This window comes from Anastrepha ludens, chromosome 4 (genome assembly GCF_028408465.1).
Source record: "Anastrepha ludens isolate Willacy chromosome 4, idAnaLude1.1, whole genome shotgun sequence".
NCBI classification, from domain to species: Eukaryota; Metazoa; Arthropoda; class Insecta; order Diptera; family Tephritidae; genus Anastrepha; species Anastrepha ludens.
In genome coordinates, this window is record NC_071500.1 from 4,658,709 (window position 1) to 4,677,053 (window position 18,345).

General features: G+C 36.7%; 2 protein-coding genes across 6 annotated transcripts in view; one reads left to right on the plus strand and one right to left on the minus strand.

The window, feature by feature from the left end:
- LOC128862089 (paramyosin, long form) overlaps positions 1-527 on the minus strand; it is a 32,623-nt gene extending 32,096 nt beyond the window's left edge. The window contains exon 1 of the mRNA XM_054100511.1: positions 50-527. Coding sequence (XP_053956486.1) covers positions 50-172 — 123 coding nt within the window. The 5' untranslated portion in view covers positions 173-527. The remainder of the gene's footprint in view (positions 1-49) is intronic.
- The window catches only part of LOC128862087 (FH1/FH2 domain-containing protein 3), a 228,145-nt gene that overhangs the window by 1,926 nt on the left and 207,874 nt on the right, over positions 1-18,345 (plus strand). The window lies entirely within an intron of this gene.

Sequence of the window (18,345 nt, forward strand, 5' to 3'; positions counted from 1 at the left end):
TTTGGTTTTTGGTTGTGCTTGGCTTTTGTTTTAACGGCAGGCGGCTTACCTCCAAGCGTGAGAGGGCGGCCAAATCAGCGCTGTATTCAATGGAGATATCGGCTCCACTCGGTCCAGTTGAGGTGGCCCTATAGGAGTATTTCGAAGAGCGTACTGCTTGCGACGAGGACATTTTACTTGTTTGTAAATTTAATTTATAAAATTAAAATTTATGTATATTTTATTTGTGTAATTTTTAAATTAAAATTATGATAAGTTTTTCACTCAGGTGAACACTTTGTTATCGGCCGCGTCTTGTGTCTGGATATTGTGGTGAAAAAATTTCGAATTCCCTGCAATGCAGTTGTTATCCTCCAGTAACAAAAATTTGTAGGCGTGAAACTAAATTGAAATCTTTTCGCACTCCACACACAAAAGTTGTAGTTGTCACCGAGTCACCGAATGATTCGTAATAAACGTCGGAGAAAGGCTGGTGATCTACTGAACAAGAGATCCCGGTGTCGTTCGAATAAAGAGTATTTCGTAAATTTGGCGCTGGCTGCCGATCTTTTCATCTATTTCTACCCACCGAGACGTGGCAATTATTTTCGAGTGGGAATTTCTTCTCGGCCGATTCTACACAATGTGTGAGCACATTTTCTTGTTTGTGTGCATGTGTGTAATGTGTGTGTTGCCAATTGTTTTTGTTGGCGCATTTCGACGTTTTGAGTGAACTGTGCGTACCGTTAGACATTCTGAAGGCACTTGAGTACACAATTTGCCTCCTCATAGCTTTTGAAATTTCTTTCTTGTTGTTGTTTTTCTGTTGCCACAATTCTACATATTTGAATACCAACCTAGGCGTATAAAAATTATAAATGTACATACATATATATGTGTGTATGCATGTATTTATAAGAAGGAATGTGTGTGCGTGTGTGCTTTTATTGAATTTTTCACGCTCTGCTCACACCAGCTGTCCTCTGTAAGTGTTAATTGCAGTGAGTAAAAAGACGAGTGTGGAAACTATTAGAATCTTTGTTGCTTTTTCCGATTACGAGTTCTTCGTTTATCCATTTCACGAGCTCCTCGTTCGCTACAAGAATTGAGTGGTTTGGTGGCTAATGTGTTCGGGTCAATTCGGTCATCTCGAAGTGGGCTATATTGAGAAAATGAGATTTTCACCTGTAATTAGTACAAGCGGATGATGATTCTGTGATGGAAAGAGGTGAGGGGGCGAAAATTAGCTGGGCAATAGTTGCATGGACGCATACTAACGTATGTATGTATGATTTATTTTGTTTTTGGAGCAATTTCGATTTATTTTTAGCTGATATTCTGAAAAATTCATAAATTTGCTGAAAGTCTATGCTTCTGCATGCTGGCAAACTACCTCTTTTGAGAACTTAAATTTTAGCAAAATGTGAAAGTGGCTTGAAAAAGAAGAAGTCTTGTGCTTACTATTTTATTAAATAAGTTATAATATATTTTTTTACTTTACTATTTTATTAAAAAAGTTATGAGATTAAGAATTCATAAGGCTTAGTTAAATCCAAATTTCGTTAACCAAGAAGAATGCACTGAAGGCATTGAGACCACATACATTGTAACTACTTACAAACTAGTTAGAGAGGAACAGAAAGTTGCAGCTTATGTAGGTTGAAGTGACTGTCACTGGAAGGAACGGCATATATTATATAAGCCAAAAACTAGGTTAAATTGAAATGCTCGATTTATCTGTCCCTTTGCTGAACCATTTAGTGTCTTTGCATGAAAGGTGAACTTGGGAACTTAAAATTTTAATATGAAGCAGACATATTGTTAGATTGCATTTTCTTATTATAATTATTCACTAGAATTTCAAGGCATTGATTTTTTGAAGATAGCCGACATATGGACGCCGCGGCTACGAGTTACGTGGTTCATTTGATCAGTTCAACTTTTGCAACTCTTTCAAACTTATACTTTTTTTTTCGCATGGCATCAATGGTGTCTTGAACCCTGCAATAAATCGATTTTTAAGCACGCTGTGTGGCAAATAAGGACCGATTGTGCCACCAGTGCTCTTTGAACTTGAATAGATTTATATTTTTTTAAGGAAATTTCCACAATTTTGAAATTAATCATCCTATTTCGTTTTTGAACAATTTTTTTTACTAAAACAAAGAATGATTTTAAGTGAGAGGAATCTTGAATTTGGGCTTTAGGCGCCTCATTGCTTGCCTGTTTGTATGCTGCAGCTGTCGAGTTCATAAGTGATAGTTCTGACGTATGAGGACATTTGAAAAAATTATAAGTTTTCCGTTATAAATTCATTTTGCGCCACCTTGTAAGAACAACTCCACAAAACTGAACAAAAAACAGTCGCTTAGACTTTGTTACTTGAAAAAACCAACAAAAGCTGTTAAGAATTTGAATAAACCTGACAGAAGAGCTAATTTCTTCCTAATTTCAATATAAATTTGTATATGTTTTTTACCTTTGGTTTGAATTTTCCCCTTCTTCTTCCTCTTATGTAGAATTATCATCCTATTTCCGGTTATCACCAGTTTTGCCAAGCGGCCGTCGGTCATGTTGGGGACATGTTGCTTCCAATCTCATCTTCTTTTGTGGCTTCATTTTCCTAAATCGAGTATTTCGCACATTTCGCTTATGTCTTGATACCTCATTAGATCTCATCGAGTATGATTGATTAAGTCCCTCTGTGCGCATTTCGATAGTTGAGATAGCACTTCTGTAGCTGTTGTGTCTGCGCGTGCCTTAATGGTCGAAGGCAAGTTTTATAAATCCTTACTTTGCTTTTTGTGCTCATTACTTTGTTGCGCCATATGACGTCTTGTAAGCAACCGGAGACTCGAGCTGCTTTTTGACACTGACTGCGTAAACTTCATCTATCAAGTATTAATTTTCGACTGTACACTAATTTTATTTTTTTCTATTAAAAATAAACATTTTTATTGTTTGCATTTATGTAATGTGGATTAAATTTTACTTCTTTTGTACGGTTTTTTTGTGAAAATATTTAGAGTTCTCTCATCTTATCATATCCCCAAATTTACTATATGACGCATGCATTTTTTTATAAAAGTTTTTTTGCAAGCTTTTCTCATGGAACGTATCTACCGTGAGAGAGTTGTGAGTATAACCTATGGCTGTTCGGGAGCTGACCTAAAATTGTATATTTATCCATTTGAAGGGCAGCATCAATACTTAACTTACGAATTGAAGGGAAAGATAAACCAAATGTTGAGCAAAAGATGTACGAGCCATGCATTATATTTTTCAGTTCAATGGGGCTTGCGAAATTAAAAAATTTTATAATTTTGAGATTTATTCAATATGAAATTTTAAAAAATTTTTAATTTCAATTTATTGAGTATTTAATAGTCGTATGTGACTCTACCGACTAGATACACCAAGCAAAATCTTATAAAATAAATAAAAAAGTAAGCGAAAGAAGCCATTAATATATTCTTAAGAGAAGAATGGCTTAAAGAAAAGTCAATACAGTTTTGTTTGGTATAGTTTTTTAAAGCCATTTAGTTTTTTATTCTTAGTAAATAATTAAAAAAAAATTTAAATTAAAATTAGAAAAAAAATTTATTTTTTAAATTTATAAAAAAAAGATATAATTTCAAATTTTTTAAATAATTTTGTTTTACAAATACATAATTCCTGACAGTCTAAAAGTGGGAGTTTTTTCTTAATTTGTGACATTTTTTGCCATTTTTGAGAAAAAGTTTTGAGCCTACCCCTAATTTTTTCTTATTTTCGCCAACAGCTGTGACTATTTTTAGTAATCTCTGAAAGTCTAAGAGTGTGATTCCATTAACTTTTGGAGTTACTTTGAAATACGCAACGCGAACCAGTGAAAAATGCAGCAACGCCTTGATCGATTTGTAAATGGCCATAAAATACGAGTACGCCTGCTTTGCTGCAGCTGCATTTTGCATTGATTTCACTGATTCACTCTACGTATTTGAATATAACTCTTTGTGGCACTACTGAGAAAAGACTTTATTATTAATGAAAAAAATTAGAAATTGAAACGGGTTGTTTTTCAAAAACGGAAACAAATGTGTAACACAAATCTTACAGAAAAAAATTTTTTAGGCATTTTTTTAACTGTATATATCTCAAAAAGTTTAAAGGAATCTGAATTATGAAGCTTTGTGGTACTACTGAGAATAGTCTTCATTATTAATGAAAAAAACTAGCAACAAATTTGAGTTGCTTTACAAAAATGAAAAAAAAAACAAGAATGCTTGACAAAAATTTTACTCGAAAAAAAAAATTTTCAAATTAAAAAACAACTTTTTTTTAGTTATATAATATGGCAAAAAGAAAATTATAAAAATGTTAAAAAGAACAATGAAAAACAAGAAGACAAAAAAAATATTTCGCCAGAATTTTTCAACAAAACAACAAAATTGTTATTTCTTTAATTATGTATACGCATATAAATTTTTAAGAGGACAGATATCTGTAAACGGCTATATTTTCCCTGATTTTCATTAAAATTATTTAAAATGAAGATGTTAATATATTTTTTTTTCAAAATTGGCATACAGTTTATTTATACATTAAAATAAAATTTTCAGAAAAATTGAAGACCTTGTCCAAAATCACTTGATTGGAATCGCTCCTATATATATGAGCACTGATATTAGTAAGTGGCTTAAGAGCTAAGCAGTTATGCAAAGCTCGCGTAATTAGTTGTTGCTTTCCTATTAACCCCTTGCTTGGAGCGACGATTATGCGTGCTGCTTCCGATAACAGCTTTTCTGGTGCGTAAAAACAATCTCGTGTTTGTTACGAGGCCTTCACTTTTGTCTAGAAAAAGTCAGCTCGTAACCGATACGAAGCTCACATTTTCGGCACGGAAGTACGATCACGTCTTCCACTCCTTGTTTTAAGGTATAGGGTTAAGCGAGCAGAGACGACCTTGAGCGAGCAGGGAAGTCGCTAATCGAACCCGGCTTACATGAACTTTTCCTAACATTCGAGAGTTCGATGGAAATTTGTCTAAAGAACTTTGCAAACGCACACTTAACTTATAGGTATGTATGTATATATGGGCAGGCTTTCGCTCTTTTCTAAAATGCTGAAGGCTTCAAATAGTTGCTTATGTATGCTTAAGCTCTTTTTAGTAAAGTTATGGGAACGTATTTTAAAAAAAATGTATTTATTTTCTAGACAATTTGCGTTTGCATGAGTGTACAAGCAAACAGAAGTTAAATGCATGTAATATTTTCAGCGGCTTGGCGAGTTTTAAGAACACTCCGCATGTACTCTATTTGCCCCGCTCGTACTTATGGAAACGCTTGAGGTACTCTAAATAATTGCAAATAAATATTAATAAATTTAATTAACAGAAAAACTCGTCTGCCATGATAAATAATGCATGCACACATAAAATCATTTATACATACATACATGCATACGTTTAGATATGTATTTATGAAAAATTTGGCAAATGGAAAACACTCAAGTTTCCACACAAACGCAAGGAATTCAAATTTCCGTTTTGAGTATTTTTTTAGAGGGAAATGTAAAACAACTCAACCATTCGAATGTATACATGTACACATAGTCGTATGTGTGTGTGTGTTCTCCTGCATACACAAACAAATGATAAAGTGTGCGTGAAAATTTGCCGCTGGTCATTCAGTTGGGCGACCAATACCAATACGAGCACAGGCAAATATTCGATATTTTTAGCAACGAACATTTTGGATTTTTTCATAATCATTTTCCACACATTTCACCTGAACACGAAGAAAAATGTATGTGCCCAGCTCGGCAGTGTACATATGTACGCATTATAGATACACACCATCTAGTGGCAACTTATTATACTAAGTGGCATGAATGTGGTGGCTATGTACTCGTAAACATTAATTTATTTTATATCATATATTTGTATGTTATTGCCTTAGGCGCTTACTCATGAAATTATTGACAGAGTTTACGTCTTTCCGTGGGGGTTCGAAATTTGTTTTCTGCCTTAAGGAAAATTATTACTGGCTAGGCGATGATGCTGAGAATTATTATAAGCTTTAGGATGCGGTATATTTAAACGAGCAGATATGTGTAGAATGGCGATGATGAGGTTGATGAAGATGACAAAGGTGATGCTGACGATATTTTTCTTGGTTTAAAAATATAAAATTCTCATAAGTAAAATAAAATAAATAACGGGCTAAAAATAAACTTATATGTGCATATTCTGCTCAGTAAATATATAAATGTAGATATCTTTATATGAGTATGTACGCAAATATGCACAAATATGTATGAAAGTATGTTGAAGCGAAACTATCTACATATGAAAAGCCCACCGATCATGGGGATGTCAGACAAATTATCTGAATGGCTTCGAAAATACACAAATATTTTCAAAGTGACGGTCTTACAATGGCAAAGCAAGGGCTATTTGCTGTATATTTTTATATATTCACTCACACATTTGAAATGTACACATACATACAATAAAAGTGTGGAAGTGGAAGCCAGTTTTACGAAAAATACTTCAACGCATATTTATCTATATTTACTTACTGAAAATTGAAAAAAAAATTAATTAAGGTTATTAGAAAATTTCGATATTTGCTATTCTTCTCAGTTTCTTGAAAAATGTGTTTTCTAAAAAATACGAGAGCCGAAGGTGTTCACACTAGTGCTCCATTTCAATGTAAAGTAGTGGATCTCCTCTACTTTTCTTATATATAATAATAAAAAATACGAAATTTATATTAGCTGTATTCTCTTGAATGCGACATACAACATACCACCTTGATCAAAAAGTTCCCGGAACAGCAACCAGGTGGCGCTCTAAGTCAACTGATTTGAGTTCTGTTTATTTCGTTGGGTTGCCCCATCTGTGTTTAGCAAAGCTTGACCTCCATTGCTTGACATTTGTAAAAGCTACGCCTCCTTAAGTAAATCCCCCTCTGCACGTCGTTTAGATTTTTTACAGTTTTAAAAATAGATTTGAATTTGCCACGATTTTTTATTAGATTTTGCGTTTCTTTTCAATTTTTGGATTCAGTGGTGCGAAAATCTTAGAAATGGTGGGAAACTGTGTCAGTAATAATAAAAATAAATAAATAAATAATGTAGTCTTGATGTTTTTTCACAAAGAGAAGGACAGTTTTAAGCCGACTCCGAACGACAAATATTTTTTATGAGGATCTTTTTTATCGCAGAAGTATACTTGGATGTTTTTCTAATAGCGGTCGCCCCTCGGCAGGCAATGGCAAACCTCCGAGTGTATTTCTGCCATGAAAAAGCTCCTCATAAAAATATCTGCCGTTCGGAGTCGGCTTGAAACTGTAGGTCCCTCCATTTGTGGAACAACATCAAGACGCACACCACAAATAGGAGGAGGAGCTCGGCCAAACACCTAACAGAAGTGTACGCGCCAATTATTTATTTTTATTTTTTTATACTTGGATGTTACCCATTGACTGTCGAGGGGCGACCGCTTTTAGAAAAAAAGTTTTCTTCATTTTAGTGTTTCATGCGCGGAGATCCGAACCTTCAGTTAATGAATTGGGTTTGCGCCGAAATGCTGCAAAGTTGGTACCAAGGGACCTGAATGCAAAAAAGGGGACCGCGTTGACATCGCCATGCTTTCCAAGGTTGAATCCGGCCAAAACTCTCATCAAACGCACCTTTACTGGAGATGAGAAGTGGGTTTATGAGTACGATACGCAATCCATACATCAGGCGAGTGAGTGGAGAGCTCCAAATGAACCAATACACAGAAACCATGTCGCTTTCAATGAATAAAGAAAGCGATGCACACAGTTTTTAGGGATTACAATGGTATTATGTAGCACTAATTTTTGCCGGAAGGTCAGACAGTTAAAAAATACTATTATTTGGGCGTTATGAGACACTTCCGTGAAGCAATTCGCCAAAAAAAAAAGATAATTTGTGATGATATCGCACCTTCGCACAGTGCCATCACTATCCGTGAATTTTTAACCAAGAACATAACGAATCTCATCCATTAGCCATTGAATTTACCTGATATGGCACCCTGCGATTTTTTTCTCGCATCAATCTGATCGAATCAAAAAACCACTACCGGCAATGTGTTTTAACAGCCGAAAGAGAAAGGAAGTAATGAAAACCTGAAGGTGTCTCTGATTTCTATACTGACAATAGCGTTCCAGAAAGGTTTCGAGAGCTGGATCAAACGCTGGCATAATTACTCGTACGTTGCAGTTGATGGTTGTATTTTGAAGGCGATGATATCACTTTTAAGGAATAAACTTGTGTTTCGAATTTTATGAATATAGTCCGGTAACTTTTTGATCAAGGCAGTAGTAATATGTAAGTAAGGGAATTAAGAGGGTATCCTTATGGGTCCGCGAGGCATGCATGCCGTGAGACTTGAAATTACTTTGAGTACTTTTTGCGTCAGTTCTATGAAGAATGTAGTGGAATCATCTCAGCACCTTTTCCTTAGCTGCCCTGCTCTCGCGAGACTAAGATTCGGTTTTTGCTTTTTTCCTACGCCTGCTGATAGAGCAGGCCGTGATATCAAAAATCTAATGAACTTCAACAGCAGCATAAAGCGCTTAACACAAGCGTAACTCTGTCATCGTTCGTAATCCACAAATACGCAACCCTTCCTTTCGTCCTATCGGTTTCCTCTACCACTTTTCCCTTGCAATGGTATCGCAAAGGGTGAACTTGAATTCTTCGTCCAAGTGGGCCCACTTTCTGTGCAACCTAACCAAAAAGAAAGCTTGCAATAATATTTCCTTTTCGTATTATCATTTTAAGTTATCAGGCTCTCAAGAAAACACCCGATAGTTACAGAACTATGGCACACAAGCGTATATATTTTGAAATGTATGGCCCTTTCACGCCTCTCACGTTTTTCAAAAGTGACAACACCCTTTTGTAAACTCATGGAAGCGGGCATACTTACATATCTATCCATGATACATATACATATAAACATATACGTGCATAGATATGTGTGTGTGTAAGTAGGTCACTAGTGTATTCTCTGTAGCGAATGCTTCCGTTTATTTTGGTCATGGAAACGTGTGGAGTTCGTTTTTGGAATGAAAAGTGCGTTTGTCGAGCAGTGCCAAACATCACAAACAAAGTATTGTACATACGCACATATATATAATTACGAGTATATTTGGTTGAATTTATTTATGTGTGTGTAAGTTTGCACTTTTTAATTGTTGTGTCAATTTTGTGATGTGCTGGAAAAGATTTAAAAGTATTTAGCATAAAAAATCGTTAATTATAAATATTAAAAATCAATTTATTAAAAAAAATTCATACTCACAGTTTATTTGTCAATATTTCATACACTTCTTTCTACTTTTAGAGAAAAAGGGATTTTTCTTTGCCTTTTATTCCAAATTTCATATGATTTTTCTGGATGTTTCAGAAGCAATCGTCGTCGTTTGTGTGGTTTCTGTAAGCTAAATGTTCAAGATAGTTACTTCTAAGAGCGCTTCCGCTGACTATTTTGGCATCGTGACGTATTTGGTCATCAACAAGTGCGTTTCTTCAATCAATGAATTCTCTTAATCCCGCCTTGCTCTTTTTACATTTGACGACATTGCAGAGCGTTACAATTTTGAATATGGATTGAAATCGTCTTCTTCGGACAAATTAAAAACTATTCTCTGATATGTCGCAGATGCTTGAAGAGCGACAGCTTCGGATGAGGCAACTAAATAGGTGCTTCAGCTAACACAATGATACGTATGGAGGACACATAGGCTGATAGATAATCAATTTTCTAAACTACAAATTTGTAAACAAAAATTTTTGACTAAGTATCGAAGCGTTTGGCCGAGCTCCTACTCCAATTTGTGGTTTGTGTCTTGATATTTGGCCACAAATTGAGGGGACCTACAGTTCTAAGCCGACTCCGAATGGCAGATGGCATTTTATGAAGATATTTTTTATGGCAGAAATATTTTTGCCATTGACTACCGAAGAGCGATCGGTATTAGAAAAAACTGTTTTTCATTGGGGAGTTTCCAGCAGTGGATTTAGAAACCGGCCACTACCGAATGGTAGTCATGCACCATCCCATTTCACTCCGCGGATCTCCGAAATACTGTATCGGAGCTGCGTTATTAAGATTATAGATTATAACTGAGGTTCTTCTAAATGGATAGTTAAGAAAAATGTCGGCATTTCTGTCCAGAGTACACGAGCAAATTATCATGTAAGGTCTTTCTTTCTACCTGTGTGGAAATTCAATGCCAACTAAGTTCATCAATAAGTTTTCAAATAATCGAAATATGTTCAGTAATAATACTGTTGAGTCCAACTTAGTATTCGATTGAAACAAGTACTTTGTTCTCCTACATACATGCATAGAACTTACCGATTTTGTGAAATATGTTTTTATTATATACACTTTAAGGTTTTTCAACTATTCTTATTTGTTATAATGAAATTTGCTGCTTCAATTGCAAAGTTACAATTTTTCTCTCCTTTTTATTTTCCAAAATATCTCCTTTTTATACATTTTTCTTTTCAATCAAAGCCTACTTATTTTCACAAAAAATTATAACAAACAACAAGAGTTGAAAAACGTAAAACGTAGGAACTGACTCTCCCCGCAACAGATGTGTAGCCGCATACAGGATTCTCCCTGCAACTTTTCATTATCACAACATTATTAATCCTTCGAGCCGGATAAAGTCACTCTGCCTGCCTATTGCATATACGCATCATTAAATACCAATCACGATTTTCCAAGAAGATTGACTGATTACCGATTACTTCTCCATTACATCAACTGCTCTGTCTGGCTGGCTCTCATAATAGTATCAAAACGGCGCTTTAGTGCTACTTGGGGAGTGCCAGACTGGTACATCAACCATTTCACTTGCCTACCCAACTGACTACAACAGTATGGTGCAACATCTATTTGTTTTGTGACTGAATCATCATACAAAATGCGTCTGACCGCCAATGGGATGTGTTAAGACATTTTTGAACTACTTTTTACTGGTCTCTGTCAAGTCATCAGTCTATATTATTGGCACCTAGAATATGTCAGTTTCAGGTTCGTATATGTATAGGAAATCGTCTTCCTTCACCTGTTTCGGATGGAGGCAGTTGGTGCCAGACACTACATGAGGTATGCCATACTAAGTCAGAAGGAATTATTCAGATCTCATTTCTCCTCCTCATTTCGAATGGCGTAGGTGTTTTCGTCAGCGTAGAATTGTGGAACATTGCCGGCCGTTCGGCGGTTGACTGCCTTAAAGGTGCTTATTAGCTGTGGCGCTCGGAATTAAACTTCTAGCAAAAAAATATCCATGGTCACTAAAAAAGTGGAAAGTCCGGGAGCATTATTTCAAAAACTGACTGCTCAGCAGGGGTATACGCACCCGAATATCTAAAGTATGCTAGACAAGGTATGGGAAGCAACTCGCATATGCCTACGAAGCTAAGGATATACGATGCTAACGTGAAATCAGTTTTCTTATATGGGTGCAAAATATGGAATATAATAGCGTGCGCCCTATGAACTTTGCAATCTTTCCTTAATCGTTGTGTTCTTAAGATTATGCGGATATTCTGGAGCGATGTTATGAGCAATTTTGACCTTTGGGATGCGACCAAGAAAGTACCTTTCCAGCGTCGTAAATGAAAATGCGGTGAGCATACGTTGCGCAAACTCCAAGATGACATCACAAGAGCAGCGCTAGACTGGAACCCTTTCGCAGACGCGGATGACCAGCCAACAGGTGGAGCCTAATTAAGTTCTTAGTGTTAAATAAACCAACTTATAATTAGTTTATTGAGGCCCATGTGCCTTCTAGGAACTACGTGGGGTAAAGATATATTTATAATATTTGGTAATGCATTGTGAAACAAATTAAATTATTTATTATTTTTTATTATTATTATGCACTTTTAAGCTTATGTATGTGTGTATATAGATATATATGAATGTGCACACACAATTACATTTACAGTAGAATCGCGATAATTTGAAAGCTCCACAAGTTGAAAATCACAATAATCCGTAACAAAGTTCAGGGTCTTGGATACCGTACTAGATGTGCATACATATATACATGCAATTTGGTCTCCTCGATAACTCGCATTTTTGCTTTCTAAGCCAAACAACTGCGCCAATTTTTTTAGTGGTTCGTCTTTTTGTCTTCTTCTTCCTCATTATAGGATTGAATTCTGTTGTTCAATAATTTTTGTATAAGAGATGAAACCTATTTGGGTTATATTGTATGTAAAAAATATTAGTTATCGATAGAGCTGAATGTCTAACATTAATTCCAGCGCTTGGGAGGGCGTCCGGGTTATCGGTCTTCCCGTCATTGCTGATGTAGCCAAACTATGCTCGAGCATGCGTACCGCGTGATTTTTCCATGTCACCTATTAATGCCTTGCGTGTCGTATATCCCTCTAATCTCGTTTCGCAAAGGATCTGTGCGAGTATGTCCTGTGATTGATCGTAAATTTGCCATCTTAACCCTGATCTGTGCTTGAGTTGTCAGTTGTGTCTACTCGGGTTTCAACGGCATAGGCGAGCACTGGTCGAACGCATGTTTTATAAATTTAAGCTTCGGAGCTTACTTCGCAATTTTACATCGCGTAAGCATCCAGCGATTCGATCTGCTTTATTCATGTGGTTGTTTTCTTCTGCTGTTAATTCTTTCGATGCCGTAACTATGGTGCCCAAATAGCAGAATTCCTTTAACTGTTCGATTATCTTTCCTCATATGGCAAGCTTACACTACAGTGGCTGTTTAGATATTGTCATGGTCTTCGTCTTGGCTACCGACATCTGCATATTGATTGCAGAAGCAGCTTTCTCGAAGGCATACTGCACATCCGCTGAAGGTCATTTCCGTCGTCCGACATTACAACTGCGTCATCGGCATAGCACTTTATCTTCGCTTCATTTCCCAGTAAATATCCTCTTGCCCGTGTAGATTTTACAGCAGATATATCTCGTCCATAATCAGATTGAATAGGATAGGGCTTAAGCTTTGTCTTGTCTTATCCCTGTTGCCACCGGTAGTGGGGTTGATATTTCATTATTGAATAGTCTTGGCCGAAGTTCTTCCAAAACAAAATGCTCTATAGCTCGTAATTGGCGAAAGAGTAAAAAATCGCGAATCGCTTTGAACCGTTACTTTTATTTCTGGTTTTGCAAAAATGCTTTATCTGTGTAATCTTAGTTGATAGCGCCTTACTTGTAAAAATTTTAACAACCATAAAAATAAGTAGTCCCAATAACTTGTATTTTTTATTTTTTTTCTATCTGTAATTCATAACTTCGCTAACTCAAAAATCGCAATAATTCGTAATATTTTCGTGGTCCCTTGGCTTGCGAGTTATCGCGATTCCACTGTATTTGCCTAAATAAATACTTTTTATTTCTAGTCTTTGTAGTTGTTGCTTTTTTGAGTGCTCGACATATGAAGCGAGAAAAATAAAATTTCAAAAATTCCATTTCTAAAAATATATTTGGAAATTAACCTAAGTGATACACCTCCACATCCACATTGAGTGCGCTAACAAGCAAGGCAACCATGACAACGGTTCGTAGCAAAAATGTTTTCAGTTGTCGGTCCCACCGATGTTACGAATTTCACTGCTACGGCATATTTTTTGTCCACGAATGTATGTATGTTTGTATATTCAAGAAAGAGATGCCACATTCGTTCAAATAAATGTTTTAAAGAAAATTAACACAAACAAACTAGTGTCTGTGCTCGAGCGAAAGTGGACTTAATGCCATGTGACTCTGACAGTCACATCCATAAGTATCGTATGTATATACATACATATGTATGTATATGTATATAACTTTGAAATTGTTTGAAAGATGGCAACGTGCAAGATGATTTTGTTATGATTAGCTGGCAGGAGGCTACGAGTAATAGCGCAATTATCAACGAGCGCTGCCATAGCTCGTATCCATAACCCGTGGACACGCAAATTTCACAAAGCTCATTCCTATAGCGGCATTGCTGCTTCTTCTTGTTCTTATTTGATTTTAGTGTAGCTATTGATCAGTGTACTTGCAGGCCTAAAAAATGAACGAAAGTGAAATAAGAAAACTATAAATTATTTATTTTCTTATAAACAACGAGATGCTATTATTATCTTCAGTTATGATAAGAGAAACTTGTAAATATTTAAATTTAATTGCATATATGGATTTTAAATGAAAGAAGAGATCCATTAGCCGAGACGGTTCTACAGGCATTCCCATGGCCGGTTCTACGCACCGGAATGACTCGGGTATTCTCGACCAAAGGCTGTCACCCCTGTAAGCTCGGCCTGTTTAGTGCGCTGAACCCCTCGTTTATCGTCACTCCAGCAGCGCCATGCAGAAATACTGCTCCCGATACTTCACTTAAGGGCTGGCGTGGATCCTATGTCTGGACCTGCACTCTATTTCTGTTGCATTTGTCAAAGACAGCTCCACTCAAACTCCACATCGGTTAGGTGCAACCAGGTGGTGCCACCTTAAGACCTGTTCAGGCCTTAAGACACACAGCGAATGGTCCACACGATTTGTGGTCACATGTTACTCCCGCCATCCAGCGCCCTTAGCTCCCACAGCTTCTACCTTCCGCCACAAAGAGAACCTCTACGGTTACCCGGTACTAAATTACGCTCGGTACTAGTGATTTGCAGTAGACAAAGTTCCAGACTTCTCAAAATATTGAAATACGGACAGTCACCGAGTGCCTTCTGATGTCTCCTCTACAGCGCCTTCCCAACGAAGCTTCCATGCTTCCGGTCAAGGAGCACAGCAAAATGCTCAGCAAACAATTTGTGCTAGAGTGCTGCCGTAGGAATCACCGCTGTAGACATTTGCTAGAGATTGAGCCACCTCCCAGGGGAGTCAGCAGGCATCGCTTCGATTACACAGACTAAACATAACTAAAACTACTGAACCGGACAGTATATAGACAGACATTAAACGATATTCGTCGGAAGACTCTCACCATCTTCCTAAACTCCCTACCACCGAATGCCGTTGTCAGAGACCAACCACCACCTATTGCAGGCGAATAGCTTCAGCTGCCTCGTGAGCCTCGCGTATCTGTGGCAGGCTAACTTCTATCTATCCAGAATCGACCCGGACAGTCTCAATATATGTCCGGCACGTGCCGGGACACCGATCGATACTATCCGCGCGATCTAACACCTCGTTCCCTCTGAACTCAACCTGTCGAAACCTCATGTTTCCTTTGTCTATCGTTAGATGAGTTATACGATGATGATAGGTGACTTTACCGCACTGGCAGCGCGAAAAACAACAACAGCGGTTCTACAGAAAAACTCAAGGTGGGATGGTTGTGACTTTTCTTTTTTTCGAACTGCGACTGAAATACAAATCCTTAACCCTTTACAATATTTAATTTCAATTTTCCATGTCGTTTTCAAATTGTTAGTTGGTCGACTGATTTTAAGTAACAAAAGTAAAAGGAATTGCGAACGGTGTGCTGTGTGTGGCCTTCAATACATAGCTGGGTTTATTATACCGAAAATAAAGAAGAAATCTCCTCCTCTTGCGGATAATCTCTTAATTCAATTTATTGAGTGCTCAAAAAATCTCTTGTGTTGGCCGATACGTGACAGCTCGCATTGGCTTGGTTAAGGCTGATGCCTTTTCGGTGGTTGATTTTTTTATATTCTCCGAAAACTTCTGGTAAACAAATAGTTGTGTATTACTAAAAAGTTGTCTACTTTAAGATTCTCTAGTGAAACAGTTGCGACATGATCCTATTTTCTGAAAAAATGGGCGACCATTTGATTCCCTCTCGATCAACCTCATTATAAGTTCTACTGCCACATTGGAACTCGTTGGGATTCATTGCAGCAGCATTTCACAGTGGCGAAGTTTGATGCTTCAATACCAAAAATGGAGGTAACTTGATTAATGCACTCCTGCCTCGATAATCCACGTCGAAAATCGCAATAAATCATTGGACGAAAATTTTCTCGAATTATGTAATTTCCATCTTTTGGGCGAGATTAATTTTTCAACTCACTGAAAAAAGAACAAATAATAATCGTACGTGAAGACGTTACATGTAAGTTAATGCTAAAAGTGATGGATTTATGATAAAAAATATTGAATTACAGCTCATCACACGTAGTGCAGCAAAAACGGAAAATATAAAAGGCAACCCTCGTATTAGATAGTTCGAGTGGGTTGTCACCTCTAACTTGATGAATGTGCTTCGAGGAAACTCAACTAGTCACGTATAATGAAAATTATGTCATTCTGATCATTGATCAAATGGAATCGGTTTGGCACAGGTACATATTTTGTTAGGTGTTCGACCGGATTCTACTCCACTTATGGTGTGCAACTTGATGTTGTTCTACAAATGCAGCGACTTACAGTTTTATGACGCCTTGGAATGGCAGACGGTTCTTATGAGAAGAGTTTTCATGTCAAAAAAGTATTCAAAGGTTTGCAATGCCAGCCACGGGACAAAGCTACGACTGACCAGGTTTCGTCATCCGAAGTAAAATTGTGTGAGTAACTTCGGCTGCCACATCACCACCGGCCATTCGGCAGCAGAATTCTGTCCGCTCATTCCACACGTATTCTTACGCTCTTCTAATTAGTCGTTTTTGACACGGCAACGAAGTAACTGGAGCGAAAGCTGCGTTGATGTTTTTTGTATATCACCAACATCATCTCAGTTTCTTTGTAAAAAAACTGCTGTTGTAACCTGGGTAAGTCAGCAAATCAGCTGATTCCTTCAAAATCGGTGAGAGCCGATTAACGGTCTAATGTTGGTCACACCTTTGCATTTTGTACATCGGGACGAAAGCTATTAGATCTAACTTTTTCTATCAATTGCACTTTCTTGTCCACAATGGATTTCCCAGCCAGGTCAACCGAATAGTAGCCATGCACGAACTCACTCGGTTACGTTACCAAAATGTTTTAATTATCTAAGAGTGATGCTGAAATTTGTGTCCAAACGTTATTCAATTCACTCGAAGTTAAGTTTTTACTCAGTTAAGTTGTTACTTATTTTGTGGCAAACTTCAATTTTCTATATATAAATTTTATTTTCATAGTACTCTTCTTATACTACTTCCGACGAGGCGTTCCTTGGAGTGTTTAAGTGAAAGATTCTGCGAAAGATTTTTGGACCTTTGCACGTTGGTGACGGCGAGTATCGTAGACGATGGAACAATGAGCTGTATGAGCTCTACGACGGCTACGTTGGCTGAGTCATGCCATCTGAATGGATACAAACGCACAGAGCCAGATCATAGATATTCGATGCAGTGCCAGCTCGTTGTAGCAGAGGAAGAGAAAGGCCTCATCTTCGTTGGAAAGTCAGGTGGAGAAGAACTTGGCTTCACTTGGTGTGTCCAACTGGAGCTGCTTAGCACGGGAAATCATCGGGAACGTCTGCCGTGCTTTGTTAAACTCGGGCAAAATCGCGTAATCAAGAAGAAGAAGTACATTTGTATAGTATATTTGTTCAAAAAAATTGTTAGTAGAGATTTTGAGTACTCGTTCCCTTTGTCTGATGCGGCATGAATTCATTTCTCATAGAAGAAAGAAATATTTGCATAAAATTTAGATGTATACAGTAAATTGGAAGAGATGCTTGACACGATCCCGTACAACTTGCATGAGTGAGTAGCAATAATAAAATTAAAATACTGTTATTTTGTATTACTTTTAAATATTTTTAGTATTTTCCAGCATCATTTGAAAATTTTGTATTAATACTTATTTTTTTAAAATCAGATATTTCCGCCCTACCTGGCAACTTGGATCTTATCTGTACGTGTGCATATAAATACACTTGCATGCAACATTAATGTGTGTGCTTATAATTGTAATATATACTTTTGCACCTTAAGGGGGTCCTCTAGTTTCTCATCTGTTTTTTTTCGGGTTTTTCAATAATTTTTAACGGGCAAACGATCAAAATAATAAATCTCATTGTGTTCACATAATCTTTAGTAACATTTAAATGAGCTTTACAAATTTTTTGAAGACAAAATATATAATAGAATAAAAGTTATAGTGGCCGACAAGAAGACATAAAGTAAAAGAGGTGCTTGACGGTGACCAAGATTGCGGCTGTTTGGCTTATCTGAAATCGAAAAACCAAACGACATTTTAATCTTCATATTTAAGACTAGCGATTGAACTAGAATGAATTCTTAATTACAAAAATTAATTTTTGTATACACTTTTGAAAATTAAATTCTATTTTTTACTTATTTTTTCTTAATTTTTTCGCTCATAGGAAAAAAACTATCGAAGCAATCATGATAATCCTAGTTCATTCGCTGGCTTATAATATATTAAAGATGAGGTATATATTT